Below are 18,791 nucleotides of genomic sequence, written 5' to 3'. Positions count from 1 at the left end.
GGATAATATGAATGTTTGAATGAATCCATAGTCGCAAGGAAAACATGACCAACTGTTATGTGATTTTGATATATCAGAAGAGTAATTGCTGAATGTCAAGCCAAGTGCTATTGCATAAAATGGTCTGCATTACCTCTCTATAATTTCGGCGTACCACCTCCTAGGTTTTACAATAATTGCACTAGTATCTAGATACTCCAAGCCTGTTTTTTTCTCTCCTTTTTTTCTTTTGGCTCTTTGGGGGTTTATTGTAACCCCTGTAAGTAATATGGAATAAAAACCACAAACATAAATGTGAGGATTGTACATGTTTTCATATTCTGTCTTTAATATCAGCTACATCAGGGATCCCGCATTCACGTGAACTGTAGGCCTATTCTCAATAATATTAAGCCTGTCATGGTTACTTTTACATCATACATAATGTATAATGGAGAGAGAGAGAGAGAGAGATACAGAGCGAGAGAAACCACTGTGTGTGTGTGTGTGTGTGAACGTGAGAAAATTGTGATATGCGATTGATGCCCTTTCTGTAGTCCAACGAGTCCATAAGTTACATAATAATAAAACTATATTCCGTACACACAAATTGACACCAGTGCATTTTCAAGTTGGCCACGCCGGGGCTCCAATCGAGAGGGGAGGGGAGGGGCAGGGGAGGATGGTGCCCGGCCTGGTGCAGGGCTTTGATAAGTGTGTGTGTGTGTGTGTGTGTGTGTGTGTGTGTGTGTGTGTGTGTGTGTGTGTGTGTGTGTGTGTGTGTGTGTGTGTGTGTGTGTGTGTGTGGCGGGGGTGGGGTGGGGTGGGGTGGGGTCTGGGGGCACGCAGCAAGAGGATCCGGTGAGGGCTGGGGAGGAGGATGGAGCTCCTCACCACAGGTGGGTCTCTCTAATCTCCGCAATCACCTGGCTGGCTTTCTGCAAGGCCTGTGGAAACAAGCAAAACATAATTTGGTTTTATGCTGTTGTAATGCATTGACTGTTGTCACGTTCATAGTACACCACACACAGGAAAAAGAAAGAAACAAATGCACTGAACAACTGCACAACACTAATCTGCAATCCCATAAAGGTGTACAATGAAAGTACGAGACAGAAACACAGAGCAATAAGTACAAAGGCTCATCTGTGTAAGGTGCAGGATTTAGTATAAACCCTCAAATTTAAGAAAAGAATCCAGAAACGCTGTGTCTGATGAAGGTCTAGTGAACGAATGCCAGTCTCAGAAATGTCATTTTGCATAGTGTGTGGGCTCTTCTTTTTTTTCCGAAAACAAAAAGTCTAATAAGTGTAATTCATTGATTATCAGCAATATGAATTGACCTTGAGCATGTCAGCAGCTTCGTTGCGGCGCTGGGCCATGTCCTCTGACTCCGTCAGCAGGTCGTCCAGGAGGCCGGACTTGTAGAGCTGGCCAACCAGCTCGCTCTGCAGGCTGTCCTTGACGTGGTTGACCAGGAAGTGCATCACGGCTTTTGGCACACTGCAACACGGAAGTGGAGGAGGACAGTCAGGGAGAGAGACCCAAAAGTCACAAAATGTAGATTTCATGTAAATGTACTTGGTTCTACGCAAAGGCTGAGATGAAAATTCATAGGCTGCATACACTTATCCTAGTTTCCAGACCACACTTAAAACAAAATTAAATTGAAGAAATTGATTTAAAAAACAAAATTAAAAAAACAAGCTGATGGTTTAAAAAAAAAAAAGGCTCACAAATGCAACATAAACACACCCAAAAGCAGAAGGCTGTACCTGTCCTGTATGTTTTTACGGACGATGAGGAAGTAGGACTTGATGAGCCTCTCGATGACCTCACAGTCTCTCTGTTCCCGTGCCGACAGCTTCCTAGCAACCGGAACAGGCTGCAAGCAGAGCCACAAGAGAAAACTTTTATTCCCAGATGAATCCTGCTGAGAATCCACTCGCCTCAAGTTTACTGAAGGTTGTTTAAAAAAACCTCACTGAACAAATTCTCTGCAAATGTCAGTAAAGGTCCTTCAACTCCTGTTGTTCTTTTCAACTTTAAAAAGATCCTAAACAATACTATTACCCACATGGCAACATGCATCTGGCCAATATTATATCAAGATGTTCCAATTCCCATGCTCAGGGGAGCAGGATGTGCAACTTTGATGAGCATTCAGTTGAACTAATTTCTAGCAATTAGCAATTCCTTCCTTTTTTGGACTTGGCACACATTTGACATGAGTACACAATGGTTTTAACAGGCTCATCCAACCCACCACGTCTAAGAGGTTGACTGCGTGGCCTTTCTGGGGGCTGGCAGGCTGTGAGGCCTGTAGTTTGGCTCTGTCGTCCTGAAGGCCGTCCTCCTTCTTTAGCATTCCCCTCCAGTTCCCCGTGCCTCCATCCTCTCCCTGGGCTCCCATGCCCGCCTGCGAAACAAACACAACGTGTCAGACGTGATGCTCAGCTATAACAAACAGGACACTCGGTGCCTTGAGTGTAGAAAATTCACAAACATGCATGGTTAGGGAAAAAAACAGGGTTTAGAGAGAGTAAGGACAAATCCAAACCATTCCCCTGTCCATTATTTAGTTACTGCATTTAATGCATTATGTGGCAAGTCAGCTAATACAACTTGCAACATAGAGGACACTTTAAAAGACGCTTTTATGCTTTGGGCCTTTATTGGACGAGAGCGTACGAGAGCGTGGAAGGAAAGTACTGGTGGTGAGAGATGGGGAAGGATCGGCAAATGACCTCAGGTCAGAATCAAACCCAGATGATGGGTACACAGTACGGCGCCTTTGCCTACTGAGCCACGGCGCCCTCATAAAAGGTATCGTATCTTTGTTTCAGCCAGATATGAAACAATGGTGATTTCAACTGACACACGTCTACTTACAGACACATAGAAAAAGAAATGGGTAATCCCAAAGTGTCTGATTTCACGTGAAATGACCCAAATCCGGGGAGCCTGTGGCGCAGCGCTAACTAAGCCCCCCACATTTGGGCTTGCATGCCCATGGGGATCCCGCTTCGAGTCCGACCGGGGTCATTTTCCGGCCCTCCCCCATCTCTCTCTCCCAATCATTTCCTGTCTGTTCTCCACTGTCCTGTAATAATAAAGTCCGGAAGGCCCCAAAAAATACTTGGATTTTTTTTTTTTTTTTTTATCCATACACACAGCGGGCAACTTTTCTCGGTCGATCACTGATTCCCCATCTAGTCATCGCTATTATGAGACCAATAGTTCAACTATAGAGACTTTTTAAACTGTCCAACTTGTTGTCAAACTATTTTTCTAAGTCCAGAAGAAGACAAATAAGCACAACAGATAATACTTTAAAAATCGCTGGAATCGTAACCAACACATGGTTCTGCAGCTAACATATAATTGAAGAGCCTTTTCAGATGTCCACAGTGGCGCCACAAGATTAGATAGATGAGCATCATGCATGCACCAAGCATTATAACCACATAATTCAGACCACACACAAACACACTCCTGTATCAGAGGTTCAAAAGGTGGCAATGAAGACATTCCTGACAGGTTAACCATGCAAGGGTGGAGGAAGGAGAACCCTTTGGGATTGCAGATAGTTGAAATTCATAATAAAAATAGTATCACAATTCAGAAGAACTACAATAACTAGGGGTTAAAGGTTGTGACTCTGTTCTGTTGTGAATTTGCATGCAGGGTGGATGTGAACAATGCAGGCAGGGCAACAAGTTCAACAAGTTCACCAAACAAAAGCTTTGGGGTGACGCCAACACCTACACACAAAAGAATAAACATGCGCTCCATGACAACCGCAAAAAAAACAACAGTTCAAAAGCTACAATGTCTCAGACTGAAGTGTTTCCACTCATTCATTATATGGTTCACAATGGCTACATTTACATAACGTTTTTAATTCCAAATTAATAATTCAGAATTAAATAGTACCCTTTGATCTTTCATTTAATTCCGAATTGTGACGGTTTCAAAGCGGAATTGAGCTTTATTTAGAAGTAAAGTGAGTCAATTCGGAATTAAATGTCCCATGTAAACGTAGCCAGTGTAGTGCAGCAGTGCAGCTGCACTGACTGACTCTCTACATGGTGCATTATGTAGTGAATGACTATGTGAGTATTTATGGTTTGCCCACTCACTCTTTGTTAAACCATGCCAAGGACACTACTGAGATACTGTCTGCAGCACACAACGATGCCAATTACTATTTAGTACTAGAAGGTCCTCAGATGTTGACAGGGAAAAATAAACTAGTAAAAATGTGAAATGTAAGCACTGCAGTTAATGGCACCCAAAGTGGTAGTTGGGCTAAATACTGCAAACGTGGGGCCATTAATGGTGCATTCCCCAGAGAGGTAGTACCTTCCTAATAGGCAACAAGGAGTCAGCTACCTCCCACTTGAAAGCGTTCCAACCAGCAAGCTAACCAAACTACAAACATGAAGGGACAAAAATACATATTCACTTCTCAAAGATGTCAGCAATGTAAACAATGAGGTGTAAACAACACCATGCGTTTTTTTCATGTAGCAGCATTTCATCTTTGTAAGAGGCAATGCCAATAACTACACCTTAGAAAGGTTCATGCATGGGCGGTTTTGCAACTTTTAACCTGTCCAAATCAACTCTATTTGTCCATAGAATGGTGATAAAGTAATGTGCAACATAAACTATTCCTAACACTGTGCGCTGCCATTGCTGTGATGACATCACGATTGTCAATGGCACGAAGTCTGTTTCCTTCGCTTTTGCCCCAACTCGCGACCTGAACATTCTGCTTCAACAGAATTTCCAATGCATTTCAGCAAGTAGGAGGTCAGAAACATCCCATCTCCCAACCCTGGGGAATGCACCAAAAGACATGCTTGCATTGCAGGTGCTTGTCTGGTTTATATCAACTACAGGCCCCACACACACACACCTTCATCAGACCCTCGCCCTCAGCAGAAGCCAACTGCTCAGTGGGGGACTGGCCACCTGGACCCTTAAGGGACTGGACGAGAAACGTGGGAGAAGAGAAAAGAGAAGAAAAGAGATGAAGAGAAAACAGATAAAAGGAGAAGACGGCGAAGAGACAGCACAACACTGAAAAGAGTGGGTCAAAAGAAACTATTCTCTTAGTCGGACATCCGAGCATTTCTCACGTTATCACCAATAATCAGGCGGGCGCCATATTCATTTGGGGGGAAATACAGCGGAATTCTCAATGAATTTCACAAGTGGATGTTCTTATTTCAATTTTGAAATGTAAAATGTGTTAAGTGGCAATGAATGAAAAAGAACATAAATTGCCGGGACATGGTGGGGGGAAATTGGACTTGATTGCTATTAAAATTTAAATGTACCCCAGCAGGTTTGAATTGCTTGAAGAAGGTCAGTAGACCGAAACGTTGCATTAAACCATGCAAATGTGAACAGTGTGCGGGAGCTTTCTTTGATCTAACGTTGGTGACTTTGGGGTTCCACTCCTACGCACCTGACCAAGGAGGTGTGCAAGAAAATCTTCACTTACTAAATGTACCCCAACAAAATCACTGTATGTGTTGTTTATGTCACCACTGGTGCTAATGTAAACCAAAATGATTAACGTAGACTACGGCCACAACACTGGCTTGTCATATTTGCTATTTCACATGGTGGGAGAGAGCAACACTACAGATGACCACAGGAAGTTTGGGGAAGAGTTTACTAGCCGCTTATTGACATGACGCTAAATGAAACACTTTGCTCTAATAGGCGCTGACGTAAACAATTCCACCATTTCAACATGGCTGCGCCCTTGCTACGCGATAGTGACAATACGCCGACTTACAGAATAGCGACACAATCGTCCCAAGACGAGAGATAGAAACAGCCATGCATCTTGTCTCATTCTGAAACCAAGTCCATATGTCATAGAGTGTGTCATCTATTGACGTCTCAAAACAAAGAAGTGAAAGTGAAACAGTGAACACACCAAAAAAAAACTAAAAGGGAAGACAAAAAGGTGTAGGTGGTGGGTTGGTACCTTGTCCCGCGGAACAGCTGAAGGCAGCTCTCGCATGCGGTTACGTCTTTGTTCCTGCAGCACACGTTTGGAAGGTGTGTCAATACACACACAAACACGTCAGTTTACATTCAACTCGAATAACACACACACACACACACACACACACACACACACACACACACACACACACACACACACACACACACACACACACAACAGCATTATTGGCATGGTCCACAATCTCAAACTCACCTCAATGTTATTGTTCATCAGGCCACAAGCATCAGCAAAATCTGGGTGCTTAGTGTTGATGTACGCCAACTCAATGGCCACCAAGTTGTGAACCTATTGAACAGGCAGATGGGCACACATCAGTAATTACTGGTGGCTAGTCTCCTTTACAAACAACAATGCAATGAAAATGACAGGACATTGGTTATGCAACATCCTGTTCCAGTGGATTGAAGACACAAACTCACCATGTCATTGGTGACCGGTAACCTTTTCCTGAGAAGAGAAGTCACCACTTCCACAATGGCATCGTGAAGTTTTGGGAACCTTAATAATTCCTATATTGGGGAGAAAGAAGACATACATACTTGTAATTTAATGAAAATTGGTTCAACAGGTTCAACAGGAAAGCAGGTAAAAAAGGGCAAAATGACGAGGACAAAATTATTAGCCACATTACCATCAATGGTCAATACAGCACAATTTAATTGGCAACAGGCTCCTTGATTAGTTGTTAGCTAGGTTGGCACACGTCTACCTAGGGATTTTGGCCCATTTCTCCATTGCAAGTTATTCTTGCTGATCCAAATTGCATGGACATTTGTCAAAGGCTCTCAATAGGATTTAGGACTGGACTCTGAGTAGACCATTCCAGTATCATGTTTTCAGCATCTTTGAAAATCCCCTGAAATAATTTAGATGTTGCTTTGGGTTATTATGTTGTTGGAAGACCCAGAAATCCAGATCCAGACCCAGGCTCCCTGTGTCTGAGGCTGTGAAACAGCCAAACAACTTAATGCGCCCACCACCATGTGTAACTGCACTTAATCTCATCTGACCTAAGAATCCCTATAAACCTGTCTAGATGATTGTTACCGACCTAGCATCATCGGAGTTTTTCAAGAAAAGCAGCTGTTGGGCTTGCCATCATATTGGGCTTCCCAGTAGAGCCACCTTATTAAAGATGCCAAGAGAGTCCAATTGAGGCTAGCCTGTGAACATTTGAAAGTCAAAAATGAGTTTTGAAACTCTCTGCTTTGATCTGATGAGATTCAATTGCACCTGCTTGGATGCATGAATACTGCTTCTGTTAGGCGAAGAAAGGGATTGGCCTTAAACCTTTATAACACGGTTTTCAAAATTAAACATGGTAATGGAGGTATCCCTCTGTGGCAGCTTCAGTCACAGGAAACCTTGTTTGGGTGTACGGCACCAATAAAAAAAGAGGACTATGAATCGTAACCTGCGTGCGATTTGTAGGGGGGGATGGGGGGGATTGTCCCCCCTTCTGCTCTTGATATCGCCACTTTTTCGACATGATTTTATCATAGTTCAATGTAATTCCATTGATATTGCTTACAATCTGAAACATATCCCCCCTTCTGGTTTTCCGACAAATTGCACCCTGATCGTAACGATATATATTGAAGGAAACCATGCAGAAATATGCTCATATTAAGCTAAGGTCTTCTCTGGGTCTTCCAATAGATAATAACCCAAAACTTACATCGACATTAGTCCAAATGTTCTTTCTTCAAGGATACCAAAACCATAAACACGGAGTGGTTCAGACCTCAATCCTTTACATAATCTTAGAGGGTTGCCGAAAATGAATGTCCGTGCTCAACATCCATGCAATTGTGAAAGTGAAGTGAAAGCCCATTGGGAAACTCCAACTCCCATTGTCATTGTGACACAGCACGCCACAGCACACAAGTGAACACTGCACACTGCACACAACGAAATTGCATTTATGCCTCACCCGTGCAAGGGGGCAGCCCTCAGTGGCGCCCCATGGGGAGCAGTGCGGTGGGACGGTACCATGCTCAGGGTACCTCAGTCATGGAGGAGGATGGGGGAGAGCACTGGTTGATTACTCCCCCCACCAACCTGGCGGTTCGGGAGTCGAACCGGCAACCTCTGGGATGTAAGTCTGACGCCCTAACCGCTCACCCATGACTGCCCGGCTTTGGACCAGCTTAACAATTTGCAATGGAGAAATGGGACAAAATCTCAAGGATGACATGTGCGAACCCAGTTAACAATAAATCAAAGAGCCTGTTGTCAATTGGTTCATAAATGGCACTGCATCGACTATTAATGATCAGTGGGACTAATAATTCATATGACATAACATTTCATTAACTGGGCAAAGACAATTTATATTAGTCACATTTGTATTTTATTCACTTGGAACTTTCTTCAATAATTAATAAAAAAATGTGTATGTTGGATGCATTCATGACAGCCTGACTATCGCCAGCAATTAGATCCTTCTTAGTTCATTGAAGCACTCTTACAGTGGTTGTCCAAGACCTGCAATGGAATCACTCGTTGGAAAGGCATCCCTTGCTGAAATACCACTTTGTTTGCAGACATTGGTGCGTCTTTTTCGCTTGGCACTTTCTGGTGCTGCCAAGGAAAGCTCCTGCATCTGAGAAACACAGGTATCAATCTCGGAGCTGTTAGCACTCTCACCGACGGGATTCAGAAGGTGCAGGGTTCTACACTGCGAGCGCATGTCTTGCACTAACTGACTGTTTCGTCGGACCAAATCGCTCCGTCGCCTCAGCAGTGTTGATAGTGTGTCCAGCGGCCTGGGAGAGAGCTGAGGGGGTAGAGGCAGGCCATACGGCTGCTGCTGATGACATCTCCTGGAAAGGGGTGGGAGGGTCCGCTCACAACGTGGCCGCATATGCTGAATGCTGCTGTGCATGCTGCTGTGGTCCCGATGCCGGGAGCCAATGTCACCCTGGCCAAAACCATTCTCCGTTGCTGGGCGCAACTCTGGGACAAATGCATTATCCAGAAACGTGGAGAACTGATTTGTCATCTCGCAAACTCTCTGCTGCATCCTCCGGTTCTGTTCAAGTATCCGCTCATATTGTTTGCGGTAGTCCATACCGCTCAGCTAAGCGCCTCACCAAAAGATGGGGGCAGAGTAGAAGGCAGTAGGCCTGTTGGGTGAAAAGTAGTGCTAGTATGTCCTACAACTGGAGAAGAGTAAACTGTCCATGTCATAGACGCTTTAGGTTCCACTGGAAAATTATTCCACAGCTCATGATTGTGATGTCATAATTCCAATCTCATCTTGGTCAACAAAAAGGGAAAAAAAGTACATCAAAACGTTGCAGCTGTTCCCTGCAGCCTGTCAGATAGATTAGTGTGTGTGTGTGTGTGTGTGTGTGTGTTGAACACGTGTGCTGTAGTTGCTTTATAACACAAATGTTGCCGTTGTTCCTAGGAGGTTCTCAGATTTGTGTGTGTCTGCCTGTGTGTCTGCCTGTGTGTCTGCCTGTGTGTCTGCCTGTGTGTCTGCCTGTGTGTCTGCGTGTCTGTCTGCGTGTCTGTCTGCGTGTGTCTGCGTGTGTCTGCGTGTGTCTGCGTGCGTCTGTGTGCGTCTCCGTGTGTCTCTGTGTCTGTCTGTGTGTCTGTCTGTGTGTCTGTCTGTGTGTCTGTCTGTGTGTGTGTGTGTCTGTCTGTGTGTGTGTGTGTGTCTGTGTGTGTGTGTGTGTGTGTGTCTGTGTGTGTGTCTGTGTGTGTGTCTGTGTGTGTGTCTGTGTGTGTGTGTCTGTGTGTGTGTGTGTCTCTGTGTGTGTTGTACAGTACCTGTGTGCTGTAGTTGCTGCAGTGCTGGATGATCCTCTGCATCTCCTCGTGGACGAGCTCTACGCAGCGCAGGCTGGGCTCCTCAAGACGCTTCACCTGCCTTTTCACCAGCAGCTCAAACGACACCTCTGGCACAAAGAGCGCAGGACGTGGGCCCTGTACACACATACATACATACACACACACCAGAATCAGGCAGCTGGCCATTTTGCGCAAAATGTTTGTTTGTTCGGTCTATTGGCCATTAGGCAAGAGATATATACAGCTCCAGGCCACTTTATTAGAATATCATGAAAAAGTTTATTTATTTCTATAAGTCCATCAATAATGTTAAACTGTCATGGAGTATAGCTTCATTGCCCACATTTTGAACTATTCCAATCATTCATTTGTTTACTTTTACACATTTTGGCCTTCCAAAAAAACATGAATTGGTGAATTCACATTATTAGAATATTATAATAAAAATCAGTTTTCGTTCAATACTTGGTTAGGACTCTCTGTCTTAAATCACTGCCACTATGCGGTTAACATTGAAGTCAATGGCAAAAGCATTGCATGGGAGTTATGGGAGCCCAGATATCCTTGATGCTTTGCTGTCAGCTGTTCTTGTTTGTTGATCTGGTGACCCACACTTCACTCTTCAATATACCCCGAAGAATTCCATGCCAGGTTTTGGTGCTTTGGTGGTATGGACATTCTAACGCACCAGAAATAAAACCCCATTCATTTCCCTACCGTGGCATTCCGGATTGCTGTCAGCACATCGATGGTGGTGAGCCCACCAAGGGGGTCCACAGACTCCAGCGTCCTCCCAAAGGTCTCGTGGAAAATGTAGCAGATTCTTGCACCCCCGCAACTGCAAGCAACAATAATCCAGCCAAATACATTAAAGCCTATAGAAGTCAGTTGGGTCAATAGTGTAGTGTAGTCAGTCTGTTGTGTTTTCTTAGTCATGTGCTGTGTAGCACTGAAATAATTATTATAGCAAAGTGTTGTTTTTCCTGAGACACTGTGCCTTCCCATTGGAGGTGAACGTCGAAATGGAAACTGACGGCAACAACAAAGGAATGCAAAAGCTAATAACCAGAGGTCACTAGTCACTTCTGTATGTGATAGCATTGTGCAGGATATGTGGTCCACGCTCTTGAAGTCCTTTTTGCCCTTAGAGTTTAGAGCCATCTATTGTTGCCCTTTCTTTACAGTGCTCTTTTGGGGGTTGGAACAAGCGCAAAGGATTTCCAAGTGCAAGGCCGACATGTTATTTTGTTGGAAATCAATCACTAGGGTCATTTCACGTGAAAGCAGACACTTTGGGACCCGACCGACACAGATTTCAATCATACAATCAAATTCACATTTTGAAGGTTGTTGTATTCCATGCTGTTTGTGTACTTTGTAGAGCCAGAAAAGAGCTTTCAAATAACACCACAGACACCTTTTTGTGACTTACATGGACTGATATATGATGACTGATATGTGTCAGGTTCACACAAATGCAGTTCTGGGGTGCTACCTTGCTACTAAACAGGCACAGCAAGTATGATTGAAATCTGTGTCGGTCGGGTCCCAAAGTGTCTGATTTCACGTGAAATTACCCACAAGTGCCATGTTTTTCCATCCTGCAAGGTTTTTAATCGCAGCAATCAAATCAAAGCAAAAAAGGCAAAACTCACAGTTCAGCGGTCTCTATGTATTTGGCCGTGCCCTCGATGGTGTTGCAGTACTCGGTGGCGAACTTGGTGATGAGCTGGAGCAGTGTGGCACTCTTGTCCTCCACGGGCTCCCCGTAGCTGCTCAGAAGGGACTGGTACTGTGCCGCCAGCACGTTGATCCGGGTCTTCAGCTCCGGCAGGCAGTCGCGAATGTGATGCATCAATAACCTGACACACAGATACAGGGATTAATTATTGGTGTCCACCAATTAATCTTTTGTTTTTTTCTTTAACAATATATTTTGGGGGGCTTTTATGCCTTTACTATGATAGGACCGTGTGAGCAAGGGACTGGAAATTAGTGGGAGGGAGAAATGGGGAAGGATCGGGAAAGGACTTCAGGCCGAACTCAAACCAGTGTCCCAGGATTAATTGTATGGCAACTTAGTCCACTGTGCCCCAACCTTTTTTGGTGTTGTTGTGTAGCATTGACATGTTTTCCTATGAGACTTTTATTTACAAGACGATTCATGAAGGCTTAATGCATTCATACAGCTTGTTTAGTACCCAGGCTCATTTGCATAGCCATGACTGGACTCCAAAGGCATTATAATGCTATTTCATAGGACATATTATAAGTTGAAGTGTCAACTGTGTTTGAGTATAGTACTGTGAATAGAAGATTGATGTAAAACGGTGTGAGGACGTAGGTACCTATTTAATGTCCTGGCCAGATATTTGGTGCCGTTTCTGTTAGCGAGGGAAGGGTATTTCTTCTGCAGGAAGGCATGCTCATCACGGATAGCATCAGCGACTGATTTCTTATTGTTGATATCAAGTTGGCTCCTGAAAGAAAAATGACAAGGTGTCAGTGACCAAAAAAAGGCAACATGTGCCAGAGGAAAAAATCAAAACACCAAAAATCAGTAACTAACATTCTCAATCTACAAGAAATCAGATAATTTTCAAGATGGTATGTTTTTTACAATTCTTCAAGAATCGCATTCTCTCTTAGGAATACAACTACATGCAGATATTGACACGCCATTTACAAAAACAAGGCAGTAGCCAAGGACACATGGAGATTTGGGGAGCTTGAAGGTGCTTGGCAGGTTGCTTTCCAGGTGCGTGCCTCACCTGTTGACTACTCCGATTAGCCCCAGCTTGACCGGGATCACACGCCCCATCAGCACGTCCATGGCATCTGTGCCAGCGTCCATCAGGTCCAGCTTGGTCACTACGGCTAACGTCCTCCGGCCTGTCGACGGACAGACAGACAGACAGACAGACAGACAGACAGACAGACAGACAGACAGACAGACAGACAGACAGACAGACAGACAGACAGACAGACAGACAGACAGACAGACAGACAGACAGACAGACAGACACACAGACACACAGACACACAGACACACAGACACACACACACACACACGAAAAAAAAGGAAGACAAAAAAAACAAGTCCGACAGGTGTAGAAAGATGAGTCTGTCAAACTATGCCGCCTTGTGGACACAGGAGGGAATTACAATTAAAGAGTGTATTTCAGATGGAGACAGACAAACCGACGGACGGACGGACGGACGGACATACCCTCTTATAGAGATGCTAGGACACATCTAAATTCACCAATGTGGTTGAAACTCCATCGGAAGGAGTGGAGCAGATCCAAATAGTGGTCATGAATAGACTCGATTTAGGGGTCCTCTGCTACTCTACTCTCATGAGCATATTCAGCAAATATTTCCTGAAAATGACCACCACTGAGAAGATAGGACAAGAGAAGAGAGAACTCACCATCAGGGTCCACCTCCCTGGCCACTTTGAGGGCCTCGGAGGTGGCCATGTCTGTGTTGGCTGCCGTCACGGCCAGAATGATGCTGTTGGGGTTGCTGATGTACTTGAGGATCAGCTCCCGGATCTGGAGCTCAATGTCTTTGGGCTGGTCTCCTACAGGCACCTACATTACAAACAGAGAGAGTAGATAAGAGAGAGGTTCCATTGGCCCATTGTTTCCGGGTTCTATTGTCGCAAGGGAAATCCCCCTTTAGGCAGACCTAGGCAGACCTAAGGACTGTTCTATTCATTCTAGGAGCATTATGACACGCTCCTTTAGGCAGACCGGAACCTGGTCACGTTAGGTGCCCATAGAAACCTATTATGTTAGCATATCTCTATATACTTAAAGAATCTCTGGTACAAACACACACAACTGCTGTGTGAACCACATACAGAAGCCAGTGCGCTGGTTCCAATCTGAAGTGGACACCCTCGCAAAATTTGAGGGTACTTTGTTGATCCTAATGTACACGTAATGCACAGTTTGTTGTTCAGACAATACAAACACATAGGACAACCGCGTATGATGCAAAAATGACATTGTGATTCGGCACTGTTGTAACCATATGGTGTTGGATTACCTTTGTGATGCCAGGCAAATCTACAAGCGTCAGGTTCACAACATGAGGGGAGAAGACCTTCAAGTGGATAGGTTCATCACTGATACCCTACAGAACAAGAAGACAGCAGATTAACTTAACCGTCCAACAAAAAAAAACATTGTTTAAATGTGACCAGGTGAATTGATTTAGAGTAGGCCTTTAACTAAAACAACTATTGGAGCAATGCATTGTGGTTACTAGCTGTGTGACAAGACAGGCCAGTAGATCTAGTTGATAAGATTGACAGGAGGAGAAAGGTCATACCTTATTAGTGCCAGAAATTCTTTCCGTTTCATTTTCGATTTCTTGCCTGATTTCATCGAATTCTGTGTAAATCTAGAAGACAGTGACACAGACAAGTTTTATTACAGTAACATGGTGTTTCTTTGTAGATGATGCTATATCCATAAAATCCTATTACTGAGTTTGCATACGTGTCCTTTTATTCTTTATTGCATACACTGAGACTTTCAAGTGAGACTTAAAATATTACTGTGCTGTTTATAATAACAACAAATGTTCCATTTTCTCTTCTTACTTTCATTTCTCAATCCTCATGTGCAGTAGAGCAAAGTTTATATTATAACTCTGTATCAGTGCTATATATAGGTCACATTGTGTATTGAAGCATGAGGTTGGCTGCAGTGCAGCCTCAGAGCGTTTGCACACGGCACCTTGGTGCTCTGTGCTCCACAAAGATCGCCCACTAGTAGATTAGCTGCTGCCTGTTCTCACAGACACGTTTAGTGGTGTCTTTGAAGACAAGGCCTCAAAGAGACACTTAAAGAGGTTACTCGGGTTAAAATAATAATCCCATTCACAGGCCTAATTAGTCAGTGTAACATTGCTGTTCACAAAACAATGCATTATACTGTTTAAGGTAAATGAAAAATGTTGGTGGCCTAAAATTGTACCTTATTTTTGGTGTGTAAGAATTTGCCCCACTCGTCGCCATCAATACCTTTTGGAAGAAAAAAACACATGAGTGGCTGTCTGTACAAATATTCTACAATATCACGGACGGGAGGTCCGCAACACCAACATCACCGTCATCAAAGCTACGGTCTCTTGGGGAAAAAACTGCTGATTTGTTCAACTTGTTTGTTGTTGTTTATTGTGTTTCCCTAAAGGGAGAGCAATCCTGTTTACAAGTTCATTGCTGAACAGACGAACAGTGTGACAAAGGGATTACTATCATACAGCGTCTGTGACTGACAGGCCAAAGCGCGGTGCATCATAAAAGGGAAAAAAAAACCAGTAACACTTCATAATAGCACATATTTTACAGCTTTAGTAGCACTTAGTAAGTAATTTATTGACAATCAATACATGATAAACTATTTCAAAACATTTACAAAAAATATTGGTAAATGATTAAGGAAAACAATGTTAATACGGTTATTAATTATACACACATTGTGTGTACACACAAGAAAACCTGCTAACGGTTAAACAGCGGAGCGAGAATACTGCTCTGGATGAGTTTGCGCACAGGACACTTCTACATCCTTTGGTGTCATCTCTTTTGCTCTTCGGAGGCCAAATTTACAGGACTGCTGTGGCTGTCTAGTACACGCATCACAAGCATTTGTTAAGTTTTTTTTTTTAATCAAATTAGTGCATAATGTACTGTTATTGTAAAAGTTCATATATTATTCATTTGGTGTTAATAAAGCTTTAAAATATCTATCATCATGAAGTGTTACTAGACAAAGCTACTCTAGATACTGGGATTTCTTCTTTTGTATGGGCCTCACTCACTACATTGGGGCTACAGGGTTGCACAGAGCACATGACTGCAGTTAGATGTTTGTGATTAAAATAAACAGGAGAGGAGTTCTTTTTTTTCCCTGTGTACTGAGGGCCAATGAGCACAACAGTATTTCAGTCCAAACATTTCCAGTCCTGTTTCTCCACTGACTTGTGGGTTTAGAGATTTCACAGCATTAGTGAATCAAAATTCAGAATGTTTTGTCTGCTTATTGACCTTAGTGAAGCTAGGCAACTACAACTACCAAGTATTAAAAAACAAAAACAAAAAGGGGAGTAGATCTAAAAGTAATGGTTGCACGATGAGGGGAAATAAATTCAGGTCAGTCCAAAGCCGCTCAGCGCAAGCCAAATAAGGGGAAGGGGGGAACAAAAAAAGGGAGACCTTTGAAAATGCGTCTATTTTTCCGCACTTTGGATTCTGCAGTTCGAGAGAGATGACAAGAAGAAAGAAAGGTTAAGCCAGGCACAGCCAGAGCCAAGTCAGGGTTTCCCCCAGCACTTTATAGTTAGGGCGGCCACATTGACAACAGACATCTCCCACTTAGACTAGGCCCCTGAAAAGATACAAATTGTATAGAGCAGAAGTCATTTCTAAAGTTGCTTCACAAAAATTGCATAAACTATTTATATTTGGGGGGAGGGGGGGTTCGGATAATATTTCATATGAAACTGTACAAACATAGCCTCTCCAATGAGGATAGACGCATCTCTGATACGCTAACCCACCACCAGCCTTGACTAGCAAATGCGGGAAACACTGCCTGCATACAATGAAGTATACACAAGGCTCTTGGTCTGGCTGTTCCCTAAATGACACCACATGTAGCCAGAGCCATATGTGCGTACAGTATGCAACTCTCTTTGTCATCCTGGCATCTCAAAGGGTGAAAAGACAGGTCACACTGGTATCGTCTTATCTGCACCACCCTCCCTGGGCTCACTTCAACTGAGCCGCTCTCTTAAGACATATATGTGGCCTGAGAGACATTCCTTATGAACAGGGCGACTAAGATGTGCCACACTGTCCACTTTTGGACACAGCAACACAGTGATGGAAGACGTCTCCATCAATAAATGACATGTGTGATTACGCAACAGTTTGAATATTTACACAGATGCTATAAAGCATTTAGGAACTTCAGTTGTTCTGTGAATTTGAAATGTGCATCCCAAAATACACACAGACAGAAGAAGCACTGTTCTGTCCTTGGTCACAGCTGACCGGCAGAGGCCTCAATTCAGGGTTCAGCGAGTAAAAAGCCCTGACTTGACTCACTAGGTAACTGCTCTGTCAAGTGCTCATTATGATCCGCTAACTCAGAGCAGGTTGGATCAAATTTGTGTCAGGGTTTTTTTTTTTTACCATCTGAACCCGGAACTGGCACCTCTGCCAAGGCGCTTAGAGACCACTCAAAACATAGCAAAGCAGTGGCATGAGAATGGGGTCCTGCATGTTGTGCAGTGTGCTACCATTTTCCTCGCCAGTCTTCCGCCGATCCTCTGGGTCAACATGGACCAGCTGTAGGATTAAGGGCCTGCGAGTGACGACGCCAGTGCCACGCGGTAGCACGTCTCTGCCAACCAGGCTTTCCAACACCGAGCTTTTCCCACTGCTCTGTAAAACACAAGTACACACACACACAACACATTTATCATTTCAATCACACCCAAAGTTTCACGGAGTAGAGTTTAGCTCTACAGAGACAAGAAGAAGAGGTAAATCTTACACATTGCACCCATATTCAGTATGTTTCAATTAGTATTGCCAGGTCACTTGAGCACTATTGAAAACATGTAAGGTATTGACATACTGTGTACACCAACTACCCGTTTGCCCGTATGATATGATGATGATGTCTGACAGTCACAGTGGGATGCTTGGATGGCACTAGGCCACACAGACGGTGTACATCCTCTTAGCTTGGCATGGGATAGCCAAGAGCAAGCTGTCCCTTTAAACCCCTCATAGCACCAATATGCCTGATGCCTTCAAGACAAACAACTATTTTCCCCTTGAAAATGAATGCCATCACCCTGTGCACCAGTGTACTTGACATGTAATGCATTGTCAATTCAAAACACCCATACTTCAGTTCCGTGAGTGTGTACTGAAAGAATAAGATTGCAAACAATGTTTTCCCAAAATTCTTTGGCACAATACCACACTGCCCTACTTTATAGTGTGTCCTGTCCTTCACAGAAAGTGGTTATCCAATATGAACAGCTGTGCTTTTACGCATGCACACTCAGATGCTGGGGTACAGTGTCGCATCGTTCACAACTTGCTATGGTTAGCTATCTGTTGGCTAGTTGGTGTACAATTCACATCAGCAATGCTAAAGAATTGAGTTTTACACTGTCTGTAACTATCGCCGTATATACGCACGCAATCCCCTCATGGTGACTTCATAAAACCCCTTACAATAATGTGTACTTTTGTCAGTAAGTCAGAACACTGCAGATTCTTCCTGACCATGACCAGCTAGTTTGCGCTTAGCGAGTCATGTCAAGTGTCACGCAGACCAAGTTCACATAGAGCCTATAGCTGCTAACTGACGCACTTGTCAGTCACTACTTCACAAGACTGTTCAGCTGGAATGCGCAATAATACATTGGAGAGTCAGAATAATCTGTAAACGTTACACAAACAGCAATCAAAGGTGTATTATCGTCTCCACCAAATGTCAAACAATACATACAACCGTTAGCTAGCTGGTCCTTACCTGCGTCCCAACCACAGCTATTTGTGGCAGCTGAATTATGTCGGCTCCGACCGTATTGAAAACATCTTGGAGCTTGTTTATGACTGGAATAAGGGCCTCCATGTCTCCAGAAGTGGACGCCGATAAATGAATGGACTAGCTAGGAAGCTACTCTGCTATATACGGCACAAAGTCATCCAATGTCCCTCACAGCGCCACCATTTAATCAGCCCGGCCTACAACACTGCGTACTGCGTGCGGTGCATTCTGGGGCTCGAAGTTGTAATGTAGGCAAAATGAGCATCTCTAACCAACACAAAAACTACATTTCCAATGAAAATCTCTGTACTGAAAGGCGCAATGCAACTTATTTGCTTGCGCTACAGTTACTAGGGAGGTCCAAAATA

At 43.8% G+C, this 18,791-nt stretch overlaps 1 protein-coding gene across 2 annotated transcripts; it reads right to left on the bottom strand.

Moving 5' to 3' along the window:
- Positions 1-794: 794 nt before the first annotated feature.
- dnm1l (dynamin 1-like) lies at positions 795-18,633 on the bottom strand. 2 transcript variants are annotated; one of them, XM_063197545.1, is made up of 19 exons: positions 18,406-18,633; positions 17,153-17,297; positions 14,824-14,870; positions 14,174-14,245; positions 13,889-13,975; positions 13,266-13,428; positions 12,604-12,724; positions 12,181-12,312; positions 11,488-11,694; positions 10,550-10,670; positions 9,812-9,967; positions 6,451-6,540; positions 6,224-6,316; positions 5,990-6,043; positions 4,904-4,975; positions 2,246-2,398; positions 1,755-1,864; positions 1,323-1,482; positions 795-926 (listed from the first exon to the last, which is right to left on the bottom strand). In XM_063197545.1, the coding sequence occupies exons 1-19, from the start codon at positions 18,505-18,507 to the stop codon at positions 870-872; spliced, it is 2,142 nt and encodes a 713-aa protein (XP_063053615.1). In that variant the 5' UTR covers positions 18,508-18,633; the 3' UTR covers positions 795-869. The 2 variants fall into 2 exon arrangements, with proteins under 2 accessions (XP_063053615.1, XP_063053616.1); XM_063197546.1 differs by lacking the exon at positions 4,904-4,975.
- Between the last annotated feature and the right edge of the window lie 158 nt (positions 18,634-18,791).

Source organism: Engraulis encrasicolus, chromosome 4 (genome assembly GCF_034702125.1).
Source record: "Engraulis encrasicolus isolate BLACKSEA-1 chromosome 4, IST_EnEncr_1.0, whole genome shotgun sequence".
Taxonomy (NCBI): domain Eukaryota; kingdom Metazoa; phylum Chordata; class Actinopteri; order Clupeiformes; family Engraulidae; genus Engraulis; species Engraulis encrasicolus.
The sequence above is the reverse complement of the archived record's forward strand: the minus strand, read 5'-3'. Positions and strand labels throughout refer to the sequence as shown.

Coding starts and splice junctions, on each gene's coding strand:
- dnm1l (XM_063197545.1), bottom strand. CDS start 18,507: ATGGAGGCCCTTATTCCAGTCATAAACAAGCTCCAAGATGTTTTCAAT. Junction 12,725..13,265: donor CAGGGAGGTGGACCCTGATG/GTGAGTTCTCTC, acceptor GTCCGTCGACAG/GCCGGAGGACGTTAGCCGTA. Junction 9,968..10,549: donor CAGCAATCCGGAATGCCACG/GTAGGGAAATGA, acceptor ATGTGTGTACAG/GGCCCACGTCCTGCGCTCTT.